Below are 26,052 nucleotides of genomic sequence, written 5' to 3'. Positions count from 1 at the left end.
ATGAGTAAAACAATTTAATGAAAATACGTTTTTACAGACTAAAATAATTTTCGTCTCATGATCACTGAGACGAAATTTATTTCCATGACATTGTTTTACTCATTTCCCCAAAAACTACAGCACCTAGGCAAGTAATATTTCCAGAAAAGCTTTCTAACATCATTATCTTCAAGCTGTGTGAGTTTAATGTAAATCTGTGGACATTGTGTTTTTTTCCTACAAAAAGTACATAGACCCTTTAAGCCTACGCGAATTAAATGCAACAACACATTTCTTCTCAGGTTTGTTAGACTGGAACTAAGTGTCTTCTTTTGATGTTTAACCAACATTCTTACTATTATGTGAACACCAAAGGGTGAGTGATGATGAACGCATGATTGCGGCGTAGTGCGGTGTTGCCCAGTGGGCTACACAGCTGCAGTGAGGGCGTGAAAGGGCACTGGACACCATTTTGGTTAATATTGTCAAACACCAGGGCCCAATTTCATAGAACTGCTTAAGCAAAAAACTTTGCTTAAGCAAAAAATTCATTGCTTAGTAAAATCAGATTACCGGGCAGACTCCACTCAATGTTTATGCTAAGTAAACAACAGCTAAATACTAGTCATAAGCAATGTATATGACATGACATTTTGGCCAGTAACTTGTGTAAAATAAGCGTGCTATTTTCGTGCTTAAACAAATTTTTTGCTTAAGCAGCTCTATGAAATTGGCCCCAGTATTTTACTTTAAAGACAGTGAGTGGACACTATTGGTAATTGTCAAAGACCAGTCTTCGACCATCAGTGAATAGGGCTACATATAAGTGTTGTACCACTACGTGACTATGCCCCAATTGCCTAACTGAAGCCTGGTAAGCACACAAACTTGTTAAGCACAGAAAAGTATTGCTGGACAGAAATAGGTTGCCAGACAAGACAACATTAGCTTAGCAAAACAAATTTGTAATACATAATTTTCTGTCTTACAGCTTGATGAAATATGGGCCCGGGGGAGAGCTGCATACGCAGTCGGTGAGTGTGTAATTAATACCCCGACTTGTATAATGTCTCCACAGACTTCATGGCAACTACCGGGAGTGCATTACTAAACCATTATTAATTACCTTTAAAGACCTGCTTGAACGAATGATATGTCAAGTCGTAAACTTTGCTGAAATTCACTTAAAATATTTTCAAAGAATAGGGAAATCGAGTCATATGACTATAAAAAGATTTCAACTGTGTAAAAAAAACTATCATTTTGAATGCCCTTTTATATCCAGGGCTTTTCTGAGAGATTTGCGAAAAGCCCTGTTACGTAATCACTCTCAAGACGTCATCTCTGGGAGCTCCAATTTGTAAAGCCTCTTTGTTGCAGCAACGTGTACACATCAAAATTACATTAAAATGGTGAGCAAGTGCATTATAAACAAGTTAAACTTTATTCAACTTTATTCAACCAAAATTTTATCATTAAAACAACTGCGATTTTTGTTTGTACTTGAAATTAATAAAAACCCATTAGGTCATTAAATAAGGGAACACAAGGGTAGCGACGAGTTCTTTAACGGCCGTTTCAAGCCGGCAGGGTTATGCCGTGTGATAAAGGCCCGAGCCGAAGGCGAGGGCTTTTATCGCACGGCAACGATCCTGCAAGTTTTTAAACGGACGTTTAAAAACAACTCGCTACTCTTTTATTTCCATTCATAAATGCCCTTTTGTTAAAATTTTGTTAAAATTTTGTGTGTACGCGCGCGCGCTTAGAAATAGATTACGCGCTGTTACTAATAGCTATGAACTGCGCATTCCGCGTGATAGTATTCGCATACGCGCGCGCCCGACACGCGGAAGTCAGCCGGTTATAAACAGCTCCAGCTGGTCATTATCAACCGTTTAAACACCCCACGTGAAACACCTTCCACCAATAGGAGTAGTGAAACTGGCTGGGGCATTTATGAATATGTTTTTAATGGCCTACTGCGCCCTCTACTAGGCTGGTCATGGAGGGAGCGCAAATATAAATTTAATAAAAGTATTATTACTAACAAAATGAAAATCGGAAACCTCGTTTATCCCTTTAGTCCCTGCACCGCCCGAGTTTCCTGAAGTCCAATTTCTCAAGATTCTTGCAGTAAATTACTGGAATCGTAGTTCAAATTTTAATGTGTATGCACAATTTTTAACCCTTTCGGTAATTTGTATAAAAGTACAAGTTCTCATGGGAACAAACGGCTACGGTAGTTTTTTTGGCGAATATTTTTGTGCACGGATAAAATGGACACAATAGCTTTTCAATGCTTTTATCTGGCTCAATACTCATATACTGATTAAATGCGCGTTTTTTTTTGTAAAAGAGCTAAATTATTTCATCACAATTAATAGCTTCGACAAGTCAACTGTGAAGGGAGAATTAATAACGCTCTAAAACAACTCGATACATTAACAAATGCGTAGACCTACTAATGACTATCGAGTTTTCGTTTGATGTTCCTTTTTTCTCGTACCGCATATACGAGGTTTCCTCGTACCGCATATACAGTGTATCGCTATAGGCGGCTGGGCGGTGGCTAAATGGTTATTGGGCTGCCCATGATGCATGCAACGAAAATAGAAAACCCCATAAAGATGATCACAAGAACAAACATTTAAAACTCAATTAGGCTGTTAACAAGCACACAATAGAAACTAGGGCCTGACACAAGGCTGTTTACCGACGCAACGAAAATTAAAACTGAAAACAATATTATTATTAGGGGCCCATAATAGGCTATTCACAAAAAGACCAACAGATTTGGAAACCTGTTAGTCTGTTCACAAGCAAACAACAGAAACCAGGGGCTGACAAAAACCTTTAAAGGCTGTTCACCGACGCAACGAAAACTAAAATTGAAAACCATATTAGGGGCCTAAACATGTATATAGGCTACTCACAAAAAAAACCAACACTTTAACTGGTATAGTGATGACTAGAGTCGTTAATGGACAATGTCCTTAAAGGCATTGGACACGTTTGGTTAAGACCAGTATTCTCACTTGGTGTATCCCAACACATGCATTTAACAACATACCTGTAAAATGTGTGCTCAATATTTTCGTCGAAGTTGCAAGAGAATAATGGAAGAAAAACACCCTTGTTGCAATACTATGCATGCTTTATGCATAATAGCTGAAGTCTTCTATTTTTTGAGTGAGAAATTACCCTTTTTTCTCAAAAACTACCTTTTCTCACATTGTTGTACACTTTCAACAGCTCTCCATTGCTCGTTACCACGTACGTTTTTATGCTAACAGTTATTTTGAGTAATTACCTATAGTGTCCACCCAGTGCCTTTAAAAGACTTTTACTTGTTGTAGTGACGCGTATTGACAATGACCGTAAACCTGCATAAATTATTACCACGATGAGACACGTAATAGGCGGGAGAAGAAGCAGTACAAACACTTCAGCTGCTGACTGCGATTTGGTGTCTCCGTTTATGTACATGTACGCCTAAACGTCGTAGCAGGAATCAGGATTAATGAGAGAAAAGGTAATATAGAGCTAGAAATGAAATGAAATATAGAGACCTGGGCCCAATTTCATAGAGCTGTTAACAACACAAATTAGATTAGCATGAAATTTCTTCCTTGATAAAATTACTTCTTTCTTGATAAAATTGACAGAATTACCAACCAAATTTCCACGTGATTTTCAGGATAAGCAAACAACAGCTGAATACAAGTAACAAGCAATACGCCACAACATGGAAATTTGGTTGTTAATCATGATTTTTATCAATGAAGAAATTTCATGCTTAGCAAATTGTTGTGCTCAGTAGCTCTATGAAATTTTGCCCTGCACAGGCTCGGGAAATACGATTGTAGAAGTGAGATGTTTTTTAATTCATTAAAAGCACTGGACACTATTGGTAATTACTCATAACAAGTGTTAGCATAAAAACTTACTTGTGTGACAAACTGAGTTCAAATTTTCACAGCTTTGTTATTCTATGCATAATGTTGAAATACACAGTGAGAAGACTGGTCTTTGACAAATTACCAAACGTGTCCAGTACCTTCAAGGTAGTAAAATTAGACCTGCAGTACCGTAAGATAAAATAGATTCGAGTAGAGCCAGTGTCAATGTAGCTCTGTTTATTGTTGAAGACTTTAGACGACAAAAATTCAGTTTCCGTTTACATGCCATTTTAATAAAAGGGTCGGTAGGTCGGGAGTTTTAAGGGTGAAATCACGGAGATATCGGTAGACTTTTTTGAGAATTTTTGTTTGGTGCTCTGTTTCTTATTTGAATTTTGTTTACAAACACTGTGAAGTTGGTCAAGGTCATGCATTTTTGTCCAAGGTACAATTATAATTATTACTATCATTTTGTTCCCATGCCTTTTTAAAGGCACTGGACTCCATTGGTAGTTACTCAAAATACTTGTTCTATATAACAACTATACCTTGGTAACGAGCAATGGAGAGCTGTGGATAGTATAAAACATCGTGACAAAAACGGCTCCCTCTGAAGTAACGTAGTTTTTTGAGAAAAAAGTAAATTGAAATCGAATTTAGTTCGAGAAATCAGCTGAGGTGTCTAATTCAAGCAAAGCACACAACTTGTGCGAAAATTGTTTTTTTTTCTATTTTCTTGCAACTTTGACGACCAATTGAGTTCAAATTTTCACAGGTTTTTATTTTATGTATGGGATACACCTATGAGAAGACTGGTCTTTGACAATTACCAATGGTGTCTAGTGCTTTCAAGCCGAATAAAAGGTTTAGGGTAACGGCGTATAAGGTCATGGCGATTGGTTAACCGGAACATCTTTTCTTCTGTATACACGATTCAACTGTAGATCATTATGGACGGAAAAGGATCTGATGTAAACTTGGAGAATGAGTTTGCCAACAGCACCAGCCTACATGGTATCGCTCGAGTTGCTAACAATAAGAGAGTACCCGTCAAGCTGGTTTGGGTGTCCATCATGCTGACATGTCTCTGTGTATGTGTGTACCAAGTGCACGACAGGTTCTCATTTTACCTAGAGTATACGGCCAATACTGCCATATCGGTGGAGTATGCAAGAGATCTGGACTTCCCGGCAGTCACCATTTGTAACTTCAACAGGTTCGTTATGAAGACCTTCGTTTGTTTTGTTTTACCGAGTTGGAAAAAGCTCAGTAATATGGTGGCCCATTGTTAAAGGTCTCTTCTGTCACAAATATCTTATGTTTACGGCCACTTTGCTGTATCATATCAGTGACTTCCCGGCAGTCACCATTTGTAACTTCAACAGGTTCGTATGAAGACCCTTATTTTGCTTTGTTTTCCAAAATATGCTCAGTTATGGTGCCCCATTGTTACATGTCTATACATTGCAAACCTAGGGTATAACCGGTGTTAAAATTGAGACTATGGGTGATGTTTGTGTCACAAATATACCTTTGTTAGAAACCTTAATTTTCCGGCAGTCGCCATTTGTAACTTCAACAGGTTCGTATGAAGACCTTTATTCCGTTTTGTTTTGCCGAGTTGAAATAGGCTCAGTTATGGTGGCCCATTGCTGCAGGTCTACACTACAAAACTATAGAGTAACAGTTAAATGCCTCATGTTTATGGCCACTCTGCTGTATCATTGACTTTCCGGCAGTCACCATTTGTAACTTCAATAGGTTCGTATGAAGACCAATATTATTTTTTTTTGTGCCGAGTTGAAATAGGCTCAGTTATGGTGGCCCATTGTTACAGGTCTACATTACAAAACTATAGAGTAACAGTTAAATACTTCATGTTTATGGCCACTCTGCTGTATCATTGACTTTCCGGCAGTCACCATTTGTAACCTCAATAGATTCATATGAAGACCAATATTCTTTTTTTTGTGCCAAGTTGAAAAACGCTCAATTATTGTAGCCCATTGTTACAGGTCTATACACTGAAAAACTATAGAGTAACAATGAAACACCTCATGTTTATGGCCACTCTGCTGTATCATTGACTTTCCGGCAGTCACCAACTGTAACTTCAACATGTTGGTATGAAGAAGAACTTCATTTTGCTTTGGTGGCCCGTTGTTACAGGTAGGCCTGCCATACTGCAAAACTAGGGTGTTGTCAAATTGGTACCACGGGTCATGTTGTCATTCACATATCCTAACATCCATGCCTACAATAAATTGTAAATAACATATTAACAAGTGAATAAAAATACACTGCACTGTCTCAAGGACGTTAAACATAGATTAGAAGCTGTTCCTTAGGAATAAAAAACTAAAACACCACAATACAGCAAATTGTTCAAAGATTATTTAGTTGCTAATAATGTTTTCTCGGTCAAATTCGGCAAATGAGCAGTCAATTTCATTTCCATGCGTTCGAATTAAAGCTGTTTTTCCTCTCCAGTTGTTACTGCGTTTCAAATTCAGAATTCGGCCATTCAATTTCGCTTAGAGTCGAGTCAAATAATTTTTATAGCACTCTGTTCAATTTAGTGTATCGTCATTCTTTTTCGAGACACACCCGCCCCAAGAAGCGTCTGCGAACTTCAATGCTGCTTTGATGAATTGTGAAATCGAATGACCCTTTTCAGTAGCATTACGATTTCGCGCGAAATAGAATAGCTTGGTGGTTAAATTGGCTCTGCATTTGCCGAAATTGACAGAGAAAACCTATAGTATTTAATTATGTATACAGGCAATTCACACAATTTTTACCACAGACAGTACCAGGATAAAAAGCATACTCTTTACGAATCAATTAAATTCTAAGTAGCTTTTTGAACAATAGTTTTAACTTACAACTGACCAATCTTTTTAAATGTGACGTAAAAACTGACCCCGTTTTCATTAGTGTGTGCGTCACAAAAGTTAATTAGACTTTGAAGCTTTGTTTTACAACCTTGCTTGGTTCTATCTGGGAAAAAAGGGAAACTACACGTTTGGTAATAACTCAAAACAAATATTAACTTAAAACTGACTTAGTAACGAGCATTGGAGAGCTGTTGGTAGTATGAAATATTGTGAGAAATGGCTCCCTCTGAAAAAGCATCGATTTTGAGAAAGAGGTAATTGCTCACTAAAATAATAAAAGACTTCTAGCTAGAAGTCTTTCATTCCATCTGAGAGCACACAATTCGTCCAACAACAAGGGTGTTTTTTTGTCTGTCATATTTTTCTCGCAACTTCGCCGTCCATAGGTCAAATTTTCACAGGAATGTTATTTTAAGCTTATGTTGGGATACACCAAGTAACAAGACTGGTCTTTGACAATTGCCAAACGTTTACCTTCCCTTAAAATAATGTAATGCAATCTGTATTATTATAGGCATTTTTCGCCGTAAAACAATAACATCATAACTCGATATTGTGTGCAGTTTACTTCGGTTTGAGATGGCTGGCTTTTGTTTTTATGGGTGGCTTAGGCTACTGATGTTAAAAACACCCACCGACGTGTGTTAGCACTGCAAATTCGGAACTTTGCCGAGCTTTGTGAACAAATCCACAGGCATTTTCGTTCAGGCAGGTATTTTAAAGCCACTAACACTTTCGGAACAGAAAACAAAAATAAAAGTTCATAGATTTACAAATTACTTACAGGGCTTACAGAAGGTAATGGTGAAAGACTTAGCTTGAAATATTATTCCATGAAATGCTTTACTTTCTGAGAAAACATTGAAACAATTATCAATTCTCGATATCGAGAACTACGGATTTATTTTAAACATGTCATGACACCGCGAAACGTGCGGAAACAACGTTGGGTTTTCCTGTTACTTTCTCCCGACTCCGATGACCGACTGAGCCTAAATTTTGACAGGTTTGTTATTTTATATAGAAGTTGTGATACACGAAGTGTGGGCCTTCGGACAAAAGTGTTTACCGAAAGTGTCCAATGACTTTAACAGGCTTTGATGAGTACCGACATAGATGAAGATGTAGATGTAATTTGGTCTCAGATTCAAAACTTCAATTATGAGTAAAAACCAAACTAATATTATTCTTAATCCCCGATGCAAATTTGACATCTATTTTAAATGACCAACAACATAGTGGCCGAAAGTGTATAAAAGCTTTAAGCACATTAAACGGGTTTACAAGGTGCTACGGTGCATGTATTCAACATCCACTGCAAGGAACAATGGGGTGAACCCAAAATAAAATAAAACAAACCCCTAAATACATTCCTTAAAGGTGCAACTATATATGAGAAAATAAAACTACGCTTGGTTGAGTAGTAAAACATCCATGTACTGGCGCCCTGGTGTTTCCTATTCGACCTTGGGTGCTTTTTATGGTGCTTTTATTTATTTATCCATGGATTTTTTTTTTAAGACTTTATAATACAGGCTTACCGTACCAGGTCATTTTCGAGAAATAAGCGGGTAATCTGTATACTTTGTGTCAGCTACGAAGTAGAGTGGTTATTTAAAGGGACATTTCAAAACTATTTTTGCTAACAAAACAGAATCTGGCAATGTAAGCACTTTTTATGTAATCCAACATATACATAAACTGACAAACGTGTCAGTTTGAGATCGCTCGGCTATCTGGGTCACGAGAAAATAGTGATAACCGATTACATATTTCGCATGACATCGATGCAGACAAAAACATGAATAAAACGGTCACTGAGCTATAAACTCCAAACGTAAAGTTAAATTATTTATTTCTCACCAAATATGAAATTTTAAGCAGAAATTTTTCAAGGGATGTTTTCTACTATCATCATCATTAGACCGTGTTAGTTTGATAATAATCTGTGATCTTCACGACTTTGTTTTGGTCACATACCCAGGACTCCATCCAAGTACAGACCTTCAGTATTCTACACCCACCCCCTCGACACACACACACACACACGCGCACAAGAAAACTTTGGTGACGCTTCTCATTTATATTTACAAATTTATTTACATTTTACTTTCTACAATATTTACAAGCTCTCTCATTAATGTTACTCGGTTCTGCCTTCCTCTGACTTAGTAGGGGGGATGTTCCGTCCTTCTCGTCTAAACGGTGCGAGATCACCGTCCACACTCCTCTTCTCAAGTACGCTTCTCCCAAGGCACAAGCCCTGTACATAAATACATAATGAACACCATTCTAACTACTCGGTCTATTTACAACATATGCCAAAATATATATATTATATTCCCATAGGATCTACAATTTTAAGGCGCGGTTTGGCCACTCAAAAATAAAAGCTTGTTATCTTACACGACAAATTTAAAGTACTGTACGTGCACTCTGGCCATACACAAATTATATTATGTTACTCTATTACCATAAGATCTGGAGTAATTTCGCTACTTTTAGTTCACTCTGTGACAGTTTTCTTATCATATTTTCTGAAATTTGAAAATGAGATACGTTACTGTCATAAACGCTTCTCACTGTATATTATCAAAGATTATAGAGCGCCGCAAGATGCGGAACGGAAGCTTTATCTATTGTTGGAATAGTCTTGATTCCAAGACCATTGGTGACGTTGCACGGTCACACACAACCAACGTTCCGATCATGCACACGCTTGTAATGAACGAACGCTAGCGGGCGCTCTGTTTCTCTGATTTCCGGATCTCACCATGTCTGTACTCACCAAGGTCTTGGATATTTGCAAATTGAAGGCGTGGCCAGACTATGTAAAGGACTTTTAATGTATGCAATATTCATATCACGTGACGACTTGAAGATGACTATTCAAACTAGATCGAGTCAAAGGTCAATATGACCGGCGCTCTATTTTTTTAATAATCTTTGCCTCAAAGTGATTCCGTTGTCATATTAGGCCTATTAAAAGGAAAACAGTGAAACTTCAAGTTAAGACTATCTATTCAGATTATGGATACGTGACGATTTGAAATCGTAAATAATGGTCAAAAATAGAACGTAAGATTGGCATTCAGAGAGTCCGTGTAACCATGATGTAACGGACGCTTATATGGCCCCACTGCGTGGAGCAATCGGAACGTAAGCCTTATGGAATATCACGTACCGCCCATGCCGTGTCTCGTGGGGGTTGGAGGTGTTAAATCCCGGGCGCTATGAACTCCCAGCTTGCGGGTGTCTAAACCGTTGTTTCTTATGATCGCAACGTTCCATTATGCTCCATTTTGTTTCATGGCCCCCTAATTTCTTTTTGTTATGAGTTTTCAGGTAATGTTGATAATGTCAAAACGTCACATACCGCATTTTGTTATATTGACAGTGTTATTGTGGGAGTAGCTTTAACAAAAATATGAGAATTTTTTTATAAATAAAAGGTTGAAATAAAAATAATGGTAAAACAAAATTCCCTCATTTTTTAATTCTGTGAATGAAGAGTTATTTTTGAGGTAATTATTAAATTGGGCAACTAGCGGAATTTATGACCCGACTATAGTCGCCTCAAATAACTGCGACTTCGATATTAGTCGCGAAACTAACTCCCGTTGCCCCAGATGCATCGTGACATATTGTTTGCTGAAGGGGCATCTGAAATGATTGAAAGATTGTGTCAGTGACGTCTGCATGGTTGTTTTGTAAAATGTTTTTGTGAATAGTCATGAGCGACAAAAGTGGTCATACCAAGCAGGAATTTGATCACGACTACTTTTATAGTACGTAGTCTTAGCCGCACGATTAACCAAGTGAGTTGAATAGCAGTAGTCGCCACTCAACAAGCAATCAAAATTCACAATTTCTCATGAGTTGTTCCAAAAGATATGGTTACGTCTTCATTCCAAAAGATGTTATATGGTTACGTTCCAAGCTACGCAGCTACTCGGCTACGTTTACGTTCCAAGATACGCTTAAGTTACACTATAATATTAAAAAGTACGTTTTCAAGCCCGAGTCAAGCTACGCTTACGTTCCAAGATACGCAGCTACGTTTACGTTCCAAGATGCTATGCTTACGTTCCATACGTTCCAAAAGATATGTCAACGTTCCAAGCTACGCAGCTACTCAGCTGCGCTTACATTCCTAGATCTGCTTACGTTCCTAGATCTGCTTACGTTCCTTCAAGTTACACTATAGTATCAAGGTACGCTTTCAATCCCATGTGAGGTTACGCTTACGTTTCAAGATCATTTACGCTCCAAGATATGCTTACGCTCCAAAAGATATTGTTTTGTTCCAAGCTACGCAGCTACTCAGCTACGCTTATACACTCCAAGATACGTTTAGGTTACGCTATAATATCAAAAGGTACGCTTTTAATCCCGAGTCAAGCTATGCTTACGTTCCAAGATCTGCAGCTATGCCTACGTTTCAAAATACGTTCTCAAAAGGATGCTTTTGAATCCCTCAAGATTTCCTTCCCCCAAGATTAAACTACTTTCACTGTGAATAACACTACAGGGCCCACCAGTTATCTGTTTGCCAGAAAATACTGTACAAAACTTCTTTACTATCTAAAAATTTAGTTGGGCACTAGCCACAAGTCTACAACATTTCAAATTTAATTAAAAATTGGTTCAGTAACCAGTCACGTCGGGAGCATAACCCCACGATCGCATTTCAAACTGCATCATGGCAATGCAGAAGTCTGCATCTGGATATAAATAGAAAGGTTTGTGGTGTTACCGCAAACCTTAATTCTATATCGTGTTTCCACCATGCAAAGTTTCAAATCCTACTGATCTTGATGTTATTAAAAACGTAAACCCACTACACACATTCAGAGTATAGCAAAGTCATGCAACGCAATACCTGCATGCATTGTACACTGCATGCACAACACTGATTATTATTCATGAGCCAACCGCTACGCAGCCTCTGATTGGCTCCACCGGAAAGTCGGGGAGATTTGCCGAAAAACAATAAAAAAGTTAAGACCCGTCGTTGCAAATATTCAAGACCATGGTGAGATCTCAATCAGAGAAAAAGAGCGCCCGCTAGCGTTCGTTCATTACAAGCGTGTACAGTTTTTGCCGTGCATAGTGACCGCGCAACACCAATGGTCTTGGAACCAAGACTATAGTTGGAACGTGAAATACGCATGGGCGCCATTTCAGCAAGTGAATGTTTTGTTTCCCATTGATAGGAATGATCATTGTCTGCACTGATCTGCACTGTTCTATTGTTGTATATCAAAAGAGTTACTTGCCAGTGGGACTTCACATTTCAGCCCGTCAGAGTTCCGCATCCTGCGTCTTGCGGCGCTCTATAATCTCTGATATAGGTTTTCTCGGTCAATTTCGGAAAAAGAGCAGCCAATTTAACCACCAAGCTATTCTATTTCGCGCAAAATCGAATGCTACTCAAATGGGTAATTCGATTTCGTTTTGGGATTAGTCAAATGTAATGTTGTTTCATTCGCATTAACAAAATAATCATTCAATTTAACAATTCATCAAAGAGGCATTCAAATTCGTAGACGCTTCTTGGGGCGTGTGTGTCACGAAAAGGAATGACGCTACGCTAAATTGAACAGAGTGCTTAAGGAATTCGACTCAACCCAAAACGAAAATGAATGGCCGAATTCTGAATTTGAAACGCAGTAACAACTGGAAAAGCAAAACAGCTTTAATTCGAACGCGTGAAAATTAAATTGACTACTCATTTGCCGAATTTGACCGAGAAAACCTATATTATCTTCCTGCTTTTAACTCGCTCCGGATTTTTTCCCCCGCGATTTCTTAAAAACGCCGCCCTTCGGAATGAATATTTCACACCGTGATTGATTGTATGTTTTTGAAACGTTATTTCAAGGGACGTAAACACATTTCTTGTGAAAGAATTATTTTTGTTTTGGGGGAACGAACTAGTATTTCGAGGGAACGCAATAGTTTTCCGAGGGATTGAAATATAACCTATATTTCTCGGTCAATTTCGGAAAATGAGCAGCCAATTTAACCACCAGCTTATTCTATTTGGCACGAAATTGAATGCTACTGAAAAGGGTCATTCGATTTCGTTTTAAGACTAGTCAAATGTACTTTTACGTTATTCGATTTAACAAAATAGTCATTCAATTTAACAACTCATCAAAACAGCATTCAAATTCACAGACGCTTCTTGAGGCGTGTGTGTCACGAAAAAGAATGACGATACGCTAAATTGAACAGAGTGCTAAAGGAATTTGACTCGACTCAAAACGAAATTGAATGGCTGAATTTGAAACGCAGTAACAACTGAAGAGGCAAAACAGCTTTAATTCGAATGCATGAAAATGAAATTGACTGCTCATTTGCCGAATTTGACCGAGAAAACCTATAGTTTCAATATTCTGAAAATAGAATTTTCAGATGAAGGTTTTATTGTGTTCATCTTCATTTACATATCATGAATAAAACAATCGAAAGACTTGATCGTTTTTAAATGTATACTTTGCCTTAAAACGGGTCACGTATTTACAATTCACGTATCTAAACAATATTGTTTGAAAACCTAAAATTAAAGTCTTAAAGGCAGTGGACACTATTGGTAATTGTCAAATACTAGCCTTCACAGTTGGTGTATCTCAACATATGCATGAAATAACTAGCCTGTGAAAATTTGAGCTCAATCGGTCATCAAAGTTGCGAGATAGTAATGAAAGAAGAAAACACCATTGTCACACGAAGTTGTGTGCGTTTAGATGGTTGATTTCGAGACCTCAAGTTCTAAATCTGAGGTCTCGAAATCAATTTTGTGGAAAATTACTTCTTTCTCGAAAACTATGGCACTTCAGAGGGAGCCGTTTCTCACAACGTTTTCTACCATCAACCTTTCCCCAAGAAAGGTTTTATGCTAATAATTATTTTGAGTAATTACCAATAGTGTCCATTGCCTTTAAAATAAACACTTTCTCGGAATTCTTACAGGTATCGCCAAAGTCAAGTTACAGCGGAGGAATACAAATATTTAAAGTTTATCTTGACCACCACTGCTGCCTTTAATTTGGACCTCTCGACAGAGCAGACTGTGGACAAACCGAATGAAAACGACAGCAGGAAATTCAACTTTACAGAATTCACGTTGAGGGCGGGCTTTCTTATTGGCCCAGCACTCCTTGAATGCAAATGGCGAGGGAAGCCATGCTATGCAGAGGTCAGTGTTTTTTGGAGTTAGTATTTGTAAAAAAAAAACCTCCTGAGTAGCCATTGCCCAAGACGTATGTAGACAGTGATCGATAGTGGATAGTACTATACGCTCGGTTGTAAATCGCTATAACGCGGCACCCTCCTACGTTATGATTGGACTGCGAGGCACTGAGTAGCCTGAACATCTGACGTCACACTCTGAGGCTCGGGAATGGACCGATCCGGCCTATCAATCAAACTGTGCGCGTTCACCCATTTGACCAATCACAGCAATGATTTTGGTCGGACAAACTCGGCCATGCGTGCGCGTATATTTGGCACGCGCGGCAGAATCGTGCAGAATGTCATTGGGAGTTTTCGTACACGTGTCTTGCGCACGTGTGCAGTGGGCGGAGCTTAGTGGAAAGCCGGAATGGTCCATAGCGCCAGAGAGTGGCTTGTAGCCTAGGTCATGCTACTCTCACACTAGGGAGAATATGCTAGCGAATGTGCTTACGATCGGAAATATTGAACAGTCGCTCACATTCGCCACAAATTCACTACGTTCACAAGTCATTGTCCACCTCCTTACGAAGATCGGTCACTTTATGCTGCTCTTACACGGCGAATATGCTATCAGAAGGAAATATTTGACAATCGCTCAAGCTTCGCAACATTCGCCGTGTCTTCGTAGGCGTTGGTGACAAATTCGGAAACTTCACCAATTATTCCCCACCTCCTTACGAAGATCGCTCAATTTACAAACTGGTTTGTAAATTTCAGCGAATGATGCGAAGACGGTCATTCGGCGTGATTTTCGTAAGCATTGCTAACGTTGGTAATATAAGCAGTTTTGTAGAGTAGACCACTGGAAAGCAGAATTTGGAGCACCATCCCACCGTCTATTCCCTGCATCACCATTAAAGCTACAATTTAGCAATGGACCCTTGATAAAGTGCTCTCGTGTGAAAGAGGCTTTAGGCCCACCAATATTGAGTTTCCGGTTACCCAATCGCCATGACTCTATACGCCGTTACCCTAAACCTTTTATTCGGCTTGAAAGCACTAGACACCATTGGTAACTGTCAAAGGCCAGTCTTCTCACTTAGTTGCGAGATAATACTGAAAGAAAAAAACACCCTTGTCACACGAAGTTGTGTGTCTTTGGATGGTTGATTTCGAGACTTCAAATTCTAAACTTGAGGTCTTGAAACCAAGTTTGTGGAAAAATACTTCATTCTCAAAAACTACGTCACTTCAGAGGGAGCCGTTTTTTACAATGTTTTATACCGTCAACCTATCCCCATTACTATACGATACTATACTACAAAGACATTTATAAAGCGCTCTTACAAAAAATGTATCACAGTGCTTGTTACCTAGTAAGGTTTTATGCTAATAAACGTTTTAAGTAATTACCAATAGTGTCCACTACCTTTAAGTGGCAATTGTTCAGCTGAGAGAATTCCTAGACAAATAATTTGAAAGGGTTAAGCTGCTAAATAGATCAAGAGCCCGGACTGACTTGTACAGACACTGGGTTTTCTGTACAGGAATTTACCTTTTGTTATCAAATTCATTCAACCACTATACTTTCTTGTTGTATTTGCAAATTTACTATAACACGTAAGTCTACTTTAGCTTGGCCCATTCGGTAATGGAGAAGTGGGATTTGAAACGTTGGATGGTGGAAATACGACAGGGAAAGGTTTACGCGGTAATACCACGTAATGGCAATCTCTAAATGAGTTGGGGTGGTTCTGAAAAGAGCCGTTGGTTTCAACTTGAAACCTTTACATAAAAGAGCCGTTGGTTTCAACTTGAAACCTTTACATATAAATGGATAAGTTTTTGCTACGAAAGCTCATGCATTTTGTATAATATTATGAGTTCGTATTGCATGCTATATACCACTACCACCACATTTCTTGTTTCAGAATTTCACGCACGTGTTTACACCATTCGGTAGCTGCTGGACGTTCAACTCTGGCAAAGATGCACCTATCCTCCAAGCTCACCAAGCAGGGGAGGGCAATGGACTCGAAATATTTATTGACATAGAACAGGTATGCAGTTGTTTTCACTCTTGCAATTTATTCATGAAGTGTCTAAGGGGCCATTCAGTCAGGACATCGTTTAGTCAAGGCGACGCTACGAAAAATTTTAACAATAATTTAAGTTAAAGACCCTGAACACAATTGGTAATTGTCAAAGATCAGTCTTCTCATTTGATGTATCTTAACATATACACAGAAATTACACACCTAAGAAAATTTGAGCTCAATTGGTCGTCAAAGTTGCGGGATAATAATGAAAGAAAAAAAAACACCCTTGTCACACGAATCTGTGTGCTTTCAGATGCTTGGTGCCGAGACCTCAAAATCAAATTCTGAGGTCTCAAATCAAATTCGTTGAAAATTGCTCCTTTATCGAAATCTACCTCACTTCAGAGAGAGCCGTTTCTCAAAATATTTTATATCAACAGCTCCCCTTTACTCGTTACCAAGTAATGTCTTATGCTAATAATTATTTTCAGTAATTACCAATAGTGGTCACTGTCTTTAAAGTCACCTGGAAATAGAATTATTTTCTTTCAAACATAAGAGTATATGCTTACGGACAATAAAACAATTTTTTAGTAACTGTTTGTCACGATTTATATGTTAAAAAAAATATATAAAGTTGTTTGGGGGCTGACTCCGCCTACCCCTTTTGTGACGTCAATCGAGGCAGACTTTGCCTGCAATGCGTATAGTAAAAACACGTGCAAAGTACATGTACGTCCAAGTCGTGAGTCGGTACATTTCAAAAAGCCTTTTTCTGCATTCAGCAGCAATACACCTGGTCGGCATTGCCGGGTAAAACAAACTTTTTTTTTAAACGTACAAACTCACGACCTGGCCCATACATGTACTTAGCAATCGTGTTTACTCTACGCATTACAGGCAAAGTCTGCCTCGATTGACATCACGAACAGCGCCCTCTCGGGTCGGGGTCTACTCTTCAATTTGTAAATAACATAAGAACTGATTTTTTTAAAACCTTAGTTAACTGTTTATTCACATTCCACTCATCAAAACACATATATTAGTGACAAAAGCTTTATTTTGAAAAAATACCACTTCCAGGTGACGTTAAGGTTCGAGGTACCAAACGAACTTGGTTTTAACCGGTGTAGAATAGGTTTGCACCTTGTTTGCTAATATAGTATCACGTGCATGAATGTTATTGCCCCATGAGCATTTTTTTGTGGATTTGTGCGCATGTTCAGTACCATAATGGTTATTATTAATAATCTAACTGTTTACGATTTTTCAATCAACAGTCGGAATATACCGAAACAATCACGAATAACTTCCAAGCTGGTCTGAAAGTTGTCATACACGACCAGCACACGCCTCCACTTGTTGAATCAAGTCTAGCAATCTCACCTGGTGTCCACGCCTTCGTGGGTATCCGACGACAACAGGTCAGAACAAGCAATTTGCGAGTTAGGCCAAAATCCTCAAAGCTGCGAATTGCATTTTTTTGTAATCCGCCAATCATCGTGTGTTGCCGTCAATGGACCGTTCCGGCTTTCCACTATAAGCTCCGCCCACCGCACGAGCAAGGAACGTGTACGAACACTCCCAATGACATTCTGCACGATTCCGCCGCGCCGCCAAATATACGCGCACGCATGACAGAGTTTGTCCGACCACAATCATTGCTGTGATTGGTCAAAATAAATGGGTGAAGGCGCACAGTTTGATTGATAGGCCGGATCAGTCCATTGTCGCCTTGCTGTTCAAAAGCGTTGGCAAGATCTTTTCATTAGATCTCTACGGTGGCTGATCTCCGCCAACAAATAAACACTGTTATATCGCCCTAATTTAGGGCGTTATAACGCCCTACTGAAAAGGTGTATATTTGTTGGCGGAGATCAGCCACCGTAGATCTCACAGCTTGGCTTAATCTTCTGTCGTTTGTTTGTTTTGTTGCTTTTTGTGTGTGTCTAATAACCTTTAACAACATATATGGCATTTCAACGGCACATTTCAAAACACGCTTACGATTCCAAATATTGATTGACAACAAAGTCTCTTTTCAGTATTTGAATCTGGAGAAACCGCACGGAAAATGTGACGCATCAGCCAAGCTCGACAGGTTTGAGAAATACTCACTGGAAGCCTGCGCTATCGATTGTTTAACAGAAGTAATCGTGCAGAAATGTCTCTGTAGGCCTGTCGGGTACGTGAACTTAAATGTTGGAATTAACAGAATTTAACTGTTTGGTTAGTCTGGGCCCGAGACGATGGTGCTTGGTTCTGGATAGTGTACTACGCGCGATTGAATCGCCAAAGCGCGCCCGCCACGGTATGATTTAGTTACGTGGACGGCTTGAAATCTAGACCACACTCTGCAAGCTACTATATCCAGAATCAAGCACCATCGACTTGGGACAAGACTACTGTTTGGTTAGAGAAGCACGCAGCATCCCAAGGTCAACGAGCGCCTTCACAAAAAACAAACTCTACTCCAAAAGTTGTGCGGACGTGAAAGTGTGCTGCGGACCGCGTGGGGGGGGGGGGGGGGGGGTTGGGTTCAAACGAAGTTTTAAAATGGACCCATTGCCTGTGACGTTTTCAATAAGCGCCCCGTGATTGGTGCCAAAAATACTTGCGTGGCCTCAGCGTCCACGTAGCGTTTTGCGTTATGCAAGGGCCATATTAGCCCTATATAGGACTATTTCTCTGTATAATAGATGTTAAATTTGCATCGGGGATAAAGAGTATTAATTTTGGTTTTTACCCATACACCGATGTGTGTTAGCACTGTATACTCAGTACTTTCCCGAGTCTTGTGAGAAAATATCACAGGCATGTTACTCGGGTGGGATTCGAACCCACGACCCTTGCAATTCTAGAGCAGTGTCTTACCAACTAGACTACCGAGGTTGCCCGGCAGCTAGAGGCAGTTCGAATCCTATGTTTTTGGCAGCGGGTACCGCAACGATATAATAGGTGTTAAATTTGCATCGGGGATAAAGAATATTAATTTTGGTTTTTACCCATACACCGATGTGTGGTAGCACGGTATACTCAGTACTTTCCCGAGTCCTGTGAAAACATATCACAGGCATGTTACTCGGGTGGGATTCGAACCCACGACCCTTGCAATTCTAGAGCAGTGTCTTACCAACTAGACTACCGAGGTTGCCCGGCAGCTAGAGGCAGTTCGAATCCTATGTTTTTGTACACAGGAAATGTACCCTGATGTCCAGGACGTCACTTTTAGTACAAAACGAAAGTGTAAGGCCGCCAGGGCTAGGGTTATATCATCACAAATGTGGGATACAGACACAGTTGAGTGGCCGCTTTTGCCAGGAGCGCACTGTGATTTTAAAGGTCCAGATTTTTTAATCAGAGAAAAGGGTTCCCTATGATCGCGGTAGTAGCATTGCCGTTTCTCGGACAAAATAAGAAGTAACACTGCCCCATAAGGTGTTCAAATGCGGTCACAAAGTTGTTTGTTTTTTGTTATTTTCATGAAGATATCCTGGAAATGAGACGGAATGTTCGCCTTTCCAGGAAAGGAACTGTTCTATCCAAGTCACTGGTAGGTCTTCAGAGAAATCTGTATTTCTCATGGTCGTTTCTACTTGTTTATTACCGGACTGCAATGACCGTTTCTAGACAGATAGCTTAATATTTTTTTTTAAAGAACTACACTATATCCACAGCGCCTTCAACAAACTTTTAGAAACGCACCATGAATCAGTGGTGTTATAAAAGCACTGTACATGTTTGGCAATATCTGTCACAGACCAGTCTTCTCACTTGGTGTCTCAAAAAGTGCATAAATTAACAAACCTGTGAAGCTTGTGACTCAATTGGCTGACGAACTTCGAGACTTCAGAATTAGTTTTTGAGGTCTCAAAATTAAGCATCCGAAGAAAAGAAAAAAAAAACAGCTTGTGCATCAAGGGTGTATTTTGAGTAATAACCAAAAAATTAGTGTCCACCGCCTTTAAGATTCGTAAAATGTTGTTTTCCTATCAGATCAATTTCACACCGGTGAAATTCGAGACTGTGAATGCACAGTGCCTTGCAACCACACAGCCTTCTCTACTGGTCTCTCAACAGCAGTAATACCCAGTCTGAGATCCGTGAGAGTATTGACTGAAGTACTCTTCTCCGGTAACCGGAGTATGCAAAACTCCCCTGGTTTGAACGACACGATCGCTGAATTGGTGGACGATTTAAGCGCCTTCCAGGAGAAATATATTAAGTAAGGATTATTATCATGTCTTTCTGATTTAACGTTTTTTCCTTTAGATACAGTATCAGAACGAATGAAGACCAGGGGTCAATTATTTCATAGAGCTGCTTAAGCAAAAAACAAAACAAATTTGCTTAAGCAAAAAATCCTTGCTTAGTAAAATCAGATTACCGGCCAAGACTCCACTCAATTGTTATGCTAAGTAAACAACAGCTAAACACAAGTCACAAGCAATGCATATGGCATGAATTTGTTGCCAGTAACATGTGAAAAATAAGCGAGCTATTTTCGTGCTTAAGCAATTTGTATGCTTAAGCAGCTCTATGAAATTGGCCCCTGGTTTAGATTTGTAGGCACTCAATTGGACTCAAGTTAGCTAGACAGGGGCTCAATTTCATTGCACCGCTTACCGCCGAACTCTGCGTTTACGATCGCGAATTACATACAAGCGTCGAACTTCAACACTAGCGTAGAATGCCTAGACGTGGAGTACGCACGTGCCAAACTTCTCCGGTAACCAGTAAAATAAGCTTGCCGTAAGCAAGCACAGAGCTCCCTGCTTTCGTAAGTGCCGATGAAATTGGGCCGAGGATGCACCATAAGCCCCAGTTAGCACTTTCGCAATAGGTATAAATTGCAAAAATGTCCATTAATTACGCAGTTCTGAGCATGAGCACATAACCGAAAACAGTGGACTTTGCCGGGTAAAACTGCTGCCGACTAACGTCCCAAAAGTCCCTCGCCGGTGTTGCTTAAAACAAACGTCTGGTAAGAACAATGCACAACGGCGACTTAAATTAACCTAAATCTTCAATTATTTCTTTTTCAGGGACAACTTTGTGATTCTGACTAAACTAAACCTAATTCTTCGTTTGTTTTTTTTGCAGGGATAACATGGTGATTCTGAGCGTGTATTACAAAGAACTGAATTTCCAGTTTTATGAACAAACCAAAGCATATACACTGTCAGCTTTAGTCAGTAAGTTTGGGTTACTTAACGAAATGTAATAACGTTTGCATTATTACGTTTACATAACGTTTTTACGTTTTTCGTAAAATAATCACGTTTGCCTAATTAGGTTTTGAATAACATAATTATCTTTGCGTAATTACGTTTTACCTAACGTAAGTCCGTTTTACGTAGTTACGTTTCCGTAAATACGTTTTAAACGTAATTACTTTTGCGTAACGTACTTACCTTTTACTGTTGCAACTACCAACTTGGACTCAAAGCATTTTTACTGTTCTATCCAATGCATTTTATTCTCATATCTACTGCCTTGATGGCAATGCATTTTACTGTTATATCTACTGTCTTTATGTCAATGCAATTCCAATGTTTGGGGAGTCCTGTATGTGGGTCTTGTATTTTCTTTTTTGTGCGATTGTACGGTTTCCTTGCTTTTCAAATTGTTAGCATTGTAATTTTGTCTAATTGTTCAGTACATTTTAAAGAAAGGGCCGCAATGTAAGTCAATAAAGTATTATTTTGACTATTATTCTTTTTAAAGGCGATATTGGCGGTCAACTTGGACTTTTTCTCGGAGCAAGTTTCATCACATTGGCTGAGATACTTGTGTACATTACACACAAAGTGAAATGGTGTTTTGCTTCGAAACGTGAATCTGAAAACGAAGAAACTGTCGAGTCTGAAAAAAGTAACATTGATAGCGTTACTCATACCAGTGTGGTTTGAAAGATTGAGGTAATAGCCAAAGCATTAATAAACTATGACAAAGATTTCCTATCAATTTTTGTTTTTGTTGGTGAATATTAAATTTTCTATAAAAAATATTGACTTTAACAGCAATTAAAATGTAATATATGTTAAGCATTAATAAACTATGACAAAGATTTCCTATCAATTTTTGTTTTTGTTGGTGAATATTAAATTTTCTTTAAAAAATATTGACTTTAACAGCAATTAAAATGTAATATATGTTATTATTTAACAACAAATGCTACTGTTGAGTTGGCAAATAATTCACCTGTCCCAAAATGCTAGACGTTTAAGGAGATTCCGTCAAATCTCATTGGCTAATTTTGTATTGTTCAAGGACTTATAATATAATAATATCATTGGTTTTCTGTCAGGAGACTAAATTGAGAGATTGTTTTGTTTTGTAAATGAAAATTTTGCTACATTTCTTAAGGATAAAAACAAAACAATGATTAATTTAAATACCAGAGTAAAGATAAGACATTGGGCTACGAATCTTTGAGTAAAAAGTCAACGATCGGCTGTTTCTTGAAATTGAGCGTCATCAAGTTTTTTACTCATGGTGGTTCAAAACAGTGGCGATTGAAATTATCTCTCTCCGTAAATACACGTGAAATATTTATTGTACTTCACAAACTGGGTGTGGTCGGCCTCGTACCGGGTGCCGTTGTTGAGTTGGCAAATCCTCTCCCCTGTCCCAAAATGCAGCACGTTGAAGGAGCGACATCTGGGGTCGTAGTCGCACACCGTGGCGCAGGCACGGACGTTGGTGGTCGGTATGTCTCGTAAGGTGTGGCCGGTCAGACACGACGCAAGCAGGCGCCATTGCTTTAAATTGGAATGTTCAACCATCTTGCCTTTGCAGGTAACCTTAAACTTTTCTGAGCATTGGTAATCTATCAATTTACCGATATATGGGTATACGGACCAAGCGCAATACAGCTTTCCAAAGTTTCGCCGTTTGGCTCATTCAAGCCCCAGTTCATATACCCGCCGCTGTCTGGAGTGCAGTCCCACTGCCCTTCATTCTCCAAATCGTTGCAATTAATCCACATATAGCTGATAGTTTTACTCAGTATAAAGTTATTTTCCTCCGATGATGAAGGCGCAACCATCTCCCCTCCCATCTCCAGACATTTCAATCTCCCTTCATGCCAATTCAGTCTTTCTTCAAGAAGTTTATAGCAAGAGCCGCCCCATGACTCCCAGCAGAACTCATACCAATGGTAAAGAGAGTCAACACAACATAAGGCAGACCAAATCCTCCCATGTTTTCAAGAGAGGCAATGGTCTAGTCTATAGTCGTGGTTAAATTTAACGGTATTCTTGGCACACCGATCAGCGTCAACTGATGGCAGCTCACACTTACCCAAGCTCGCAATTATCTGTAAAAGTTCAAACGATATCTCTTGAACTGTTCTTCGGAGAGTACAGAAGCTCAGGTTTGCTCCGGTGATGTTGAGGTCGGTCACAGAAAGCTGAGTGAGGACTATTTTGTGTGCTGTTGTGATAAATTGGTATTATTACTAAAACTATCCACACCTGTCGGGCAGGGCAAGCATTTATTATTGCCTCTGTCTGTTTGGAACCAATCCAACAATTTGCCCTGTCTCAATTGACAAGGTTGTTTAATAGGTTAAAATGAACACAATAGGTTGTGATGTATTTTCCCTGCCAGCAACTGGCTCATACTGATGAATTTGCACGAAGTCATTGTCTTTGACGGTATTATCCTGACAAAATTTAAATTTTGTTTGTAACAAATGAGCGTGTTGGTGCGAGCTACACTCAATTACCACTGACGTTAACATTGAACAAATGCCAACTGTGAAAGGAGGCATTAAAAGCTATCTGTGTAAACAAATGTCATTGTATTAAATGCAGTGGACATGTTTGGTAATTACTCAAAATAATTATTAGCAAAAAACCTTACTTGGTAACGAGTAATGGTGAGAGGTTGATAGTATAAAACATTGTGAGAAACGGCTCCCTCTGAAGTGGAGTACATTCCGATAAAAGAAGAATTAAATTTCCATGAATTTGATTTTGAGACCTCAGACTTAAAATTCAAGGTCTCGAAATCAAGCATCTGAAAGCCCACAACTTCGTACGTGTGACAAGGGTGTTTTCTTTAAATTATTGTGTCGCAACTTCGACAACCGAGCTAAATGAGAAGACTGGTCTTTGACAACTACCAATAGTGTCCAATGTCTTTAACTTATGCGTAATACTAAGAGTAATTGTATTTTTCTATTTTTGTGTGTGTTATTATTACACTGATTTTGGTTTTGTTCTTATAGACCGACTGTGTTCAGCCTTGAATACATTATACTTTTCAGAGTTATGTGAAGAATCAAATGCGTTGGGATTCGAACCAACGACCTTTCTAATTCTAGATCAGTGTCATTCCAACTAAGACCACCCTTTATTCATTAAAATTTTTGTATGTGTCTTCATACAAATATAATTGTGAGTGTCCATACGCATACGTCTATAGCCCCGTTCGCATTGGACTTAGTTTAGGTAAACTAACCGAGCCAATGGGTAACTTACTCATTTTAAGTCCAATGCGAACAGCACAGGAAGTTTTCGTCCCAGGTAACTGACCCGACCCGATAACCGAGCCAAAGGTGCCCAGGAAGATTGACCAGGTCAGTTTAACCGAGCCAGAAAGTCCAATGCGGACGCGACGACTCGGTTTAAATCTCCAATCCGCCAATGACCCGAAGAAGCTGACTTGTTTTGTCATGGAAGAATAAAATTTTCGTTATTATCGAACTTTTTAATGTTAGTAGCAAAAATCAGGAATGCATCGAGCCGACAACCAAAAAGTGCTGTCAAAGGTTACGCAGGGGCCAGCTCGGTTAGTTTTACCAACGGTCTTGGTAAGTTTACCCAAATCAAATGAAGTGCGGACGGTTGGAAAGTGAAAACCCGTCGGCATGTTGCCCAGCGTCATGTTTATTAGTTACCCTTAAAGCCTTTATACACTTCCGGTACCGAAAAGGAGAAAAAAAGTTCACAGATTTACAAATTACTTACAGGGTTTACAGAAGGTAATGGTGAAAAACTTCTCTTGAAATATTATTCCATTAAATGCCTTACTTTTTGAGAAAAGATTCAAACAATATCAATTCTCTATAGCGAGAATTACGGATGTATTTTAAACACATGTCATGACACGGTGAAACGTGCGGAAACAAGAGTGGGGTTTCCCGTTATTTTCTCCCGACTCCGATGACCGATTGAGCCTAAATTTTCACAGGTTTGTTATTTTATATATAAGTTGTGACACACAAAGTGTGGGACTTGGACAATACTGTTTACCGAAAGTGTATAAAGCTTTAATCCAGTGCGAACACGGCTTATCGGTTGCCTGTGTGGACGGAGATTTCCCCCACCCCACTGTAAAAATATATTAGTCAAAACAACGCTAGTCGTACGAGACAAGATTTTGATGTAAGTTAGTCAAAATCAGGTCTCATACGCTTAATTAGCGCTGTTTTGACTGATATATTTTTTACGGCAAACTGTGTACTGATAGCACACTATTTTGAACCCCTCCTCATCAAGCTTACGTTAATTTCCAATGATGGGGACCGAACCCTCCGCTGGCCGGACAGAACTCCCTGGGACACTCTGGCCGGGGATGAAACGATAGAACTTGCGGACAAATATTTTTTTCTGTACTGAACATAACATAGGCATACATTAAAATATTTTGGGTAGTCTTGATACTTTCTCCTTTTGCTATACTTTAGTACATTTTTATTCTTATATTAAGTGCACTAACTCTTAAAGGTTGTCATTATACTTTGGTAATTTTCTCTAAAGATGAAATAGTGATGTATATGTTATGTTTATCTATACACATCGTTGCTATAAAAATGGTAGTAATGATTGTCAGCATTCTGTGAAATTATTTTAGTCTTTAAATGCAGTTGACTGAAGAACTGCAATAAAAGTATGTAAACAAACTGAATCTCAAAAATGTAAAAAAAAAAAAAAAGAAAAAAAAAAAAACCAACAACAAACAAACAGCCTTAAACATCTCACCCCCAAAAAATTAAATAAAAAGATTATATACCCCCCCGAAAAAAACGCAACAACAGCAGCATCA

The 26,052-nt window shown here is 39.0% G+C and overlaps 1 protein-coding gene across 3 annotated transcripts; it reads left to right on the top strand.

The window, feature by feature from the left end:
* The first annotated feature begins 259 nt into the window (after nucleotides 1-259).
* On the top strand, nucleotides 260-24,343 carry LOC139945132 (acid-sensing ion channel 1-like). 3 transcript variants are annotated; one of them, XM_071942407.1, is made up of 10 exons: nucleotides 260-1,013; nucleotides 4,823-5,094; nucleotides 13,754-13,979; nucleotides 15,889-16,017; nucleotides 17,277-17,420; nucleotides 18,042-18,181; nucleotides 19,485-19,549; nucleotides 19,993-20,221; nucleotides 21,100-21,191; nucleotides 21,724-24,343. In XM_071942407.1, exons 1-10 carry the CDS (start codon nucleotides 975-977, stop codon nucleotides 21,906-21,908), a joined length of 1,521 nt encoding a protein of 506 aa, XP_071798508.1. In that variant the 5' UTR covers nucleotides 260-974; the 3' UTR covers nucleotides 21,909-24,343. The 3 variants fall into 3 exon arrangements, with proteins under 3 accessions (XP_071798508.1, XP_071798510.1, XP_071798509.1); XM_071942409.1 differs by having other exon boundaries at nucleotides 260-1,391; XM_071942408.1 differs by lacking the exon at nucleotides 260-1,013 and adding an exon at nucleotides 3,291-3,511.
* The last annotated feature ends 1,709 nt before the right edge of the window (nucleotides 24,344-26,052 follow it).

Source organism: Asterias amurensis, chromosome 12, assembly GCF_032118995.1.
Source record: "Asterias amurensis chromosome 12, ASM3211899v1".
NCBI classification, from domain to species: domain Eukaryota; kingdom Metazoa; phylum Echinodermata; class Asteroidea; order Forcipulatida; family Asteriidae; genus Asterias; species Asterias amurensis.
The sequence above is the reverse complement of the archived record's forward strand: the minus strand, read 5'-3'. Positions and strand labels throughout refer to the sequence as shown.

Coding starts and splice junctions, on each gene's coding strand:
- LOC139945132 (XM_071942407.1), top strand. CDS start 975: ATGAAATATGGGCCCGGGGGAGAGCTGCATACGCAGTCG. Junction 16,018..17,276: donor TATTTATTGACATAGAACAG/GTATGCAGTTGT, acceptor TTCAATCAACAG/TCGGAATATACCGAAACAAT. Junction 21,192..21,723: donor TACACTGTCAGCTTTAGTCA/GTAAGTTTGGGT, acceptor TTCTTTTTAAAG/GCGATATTGGCGGTCAACTT.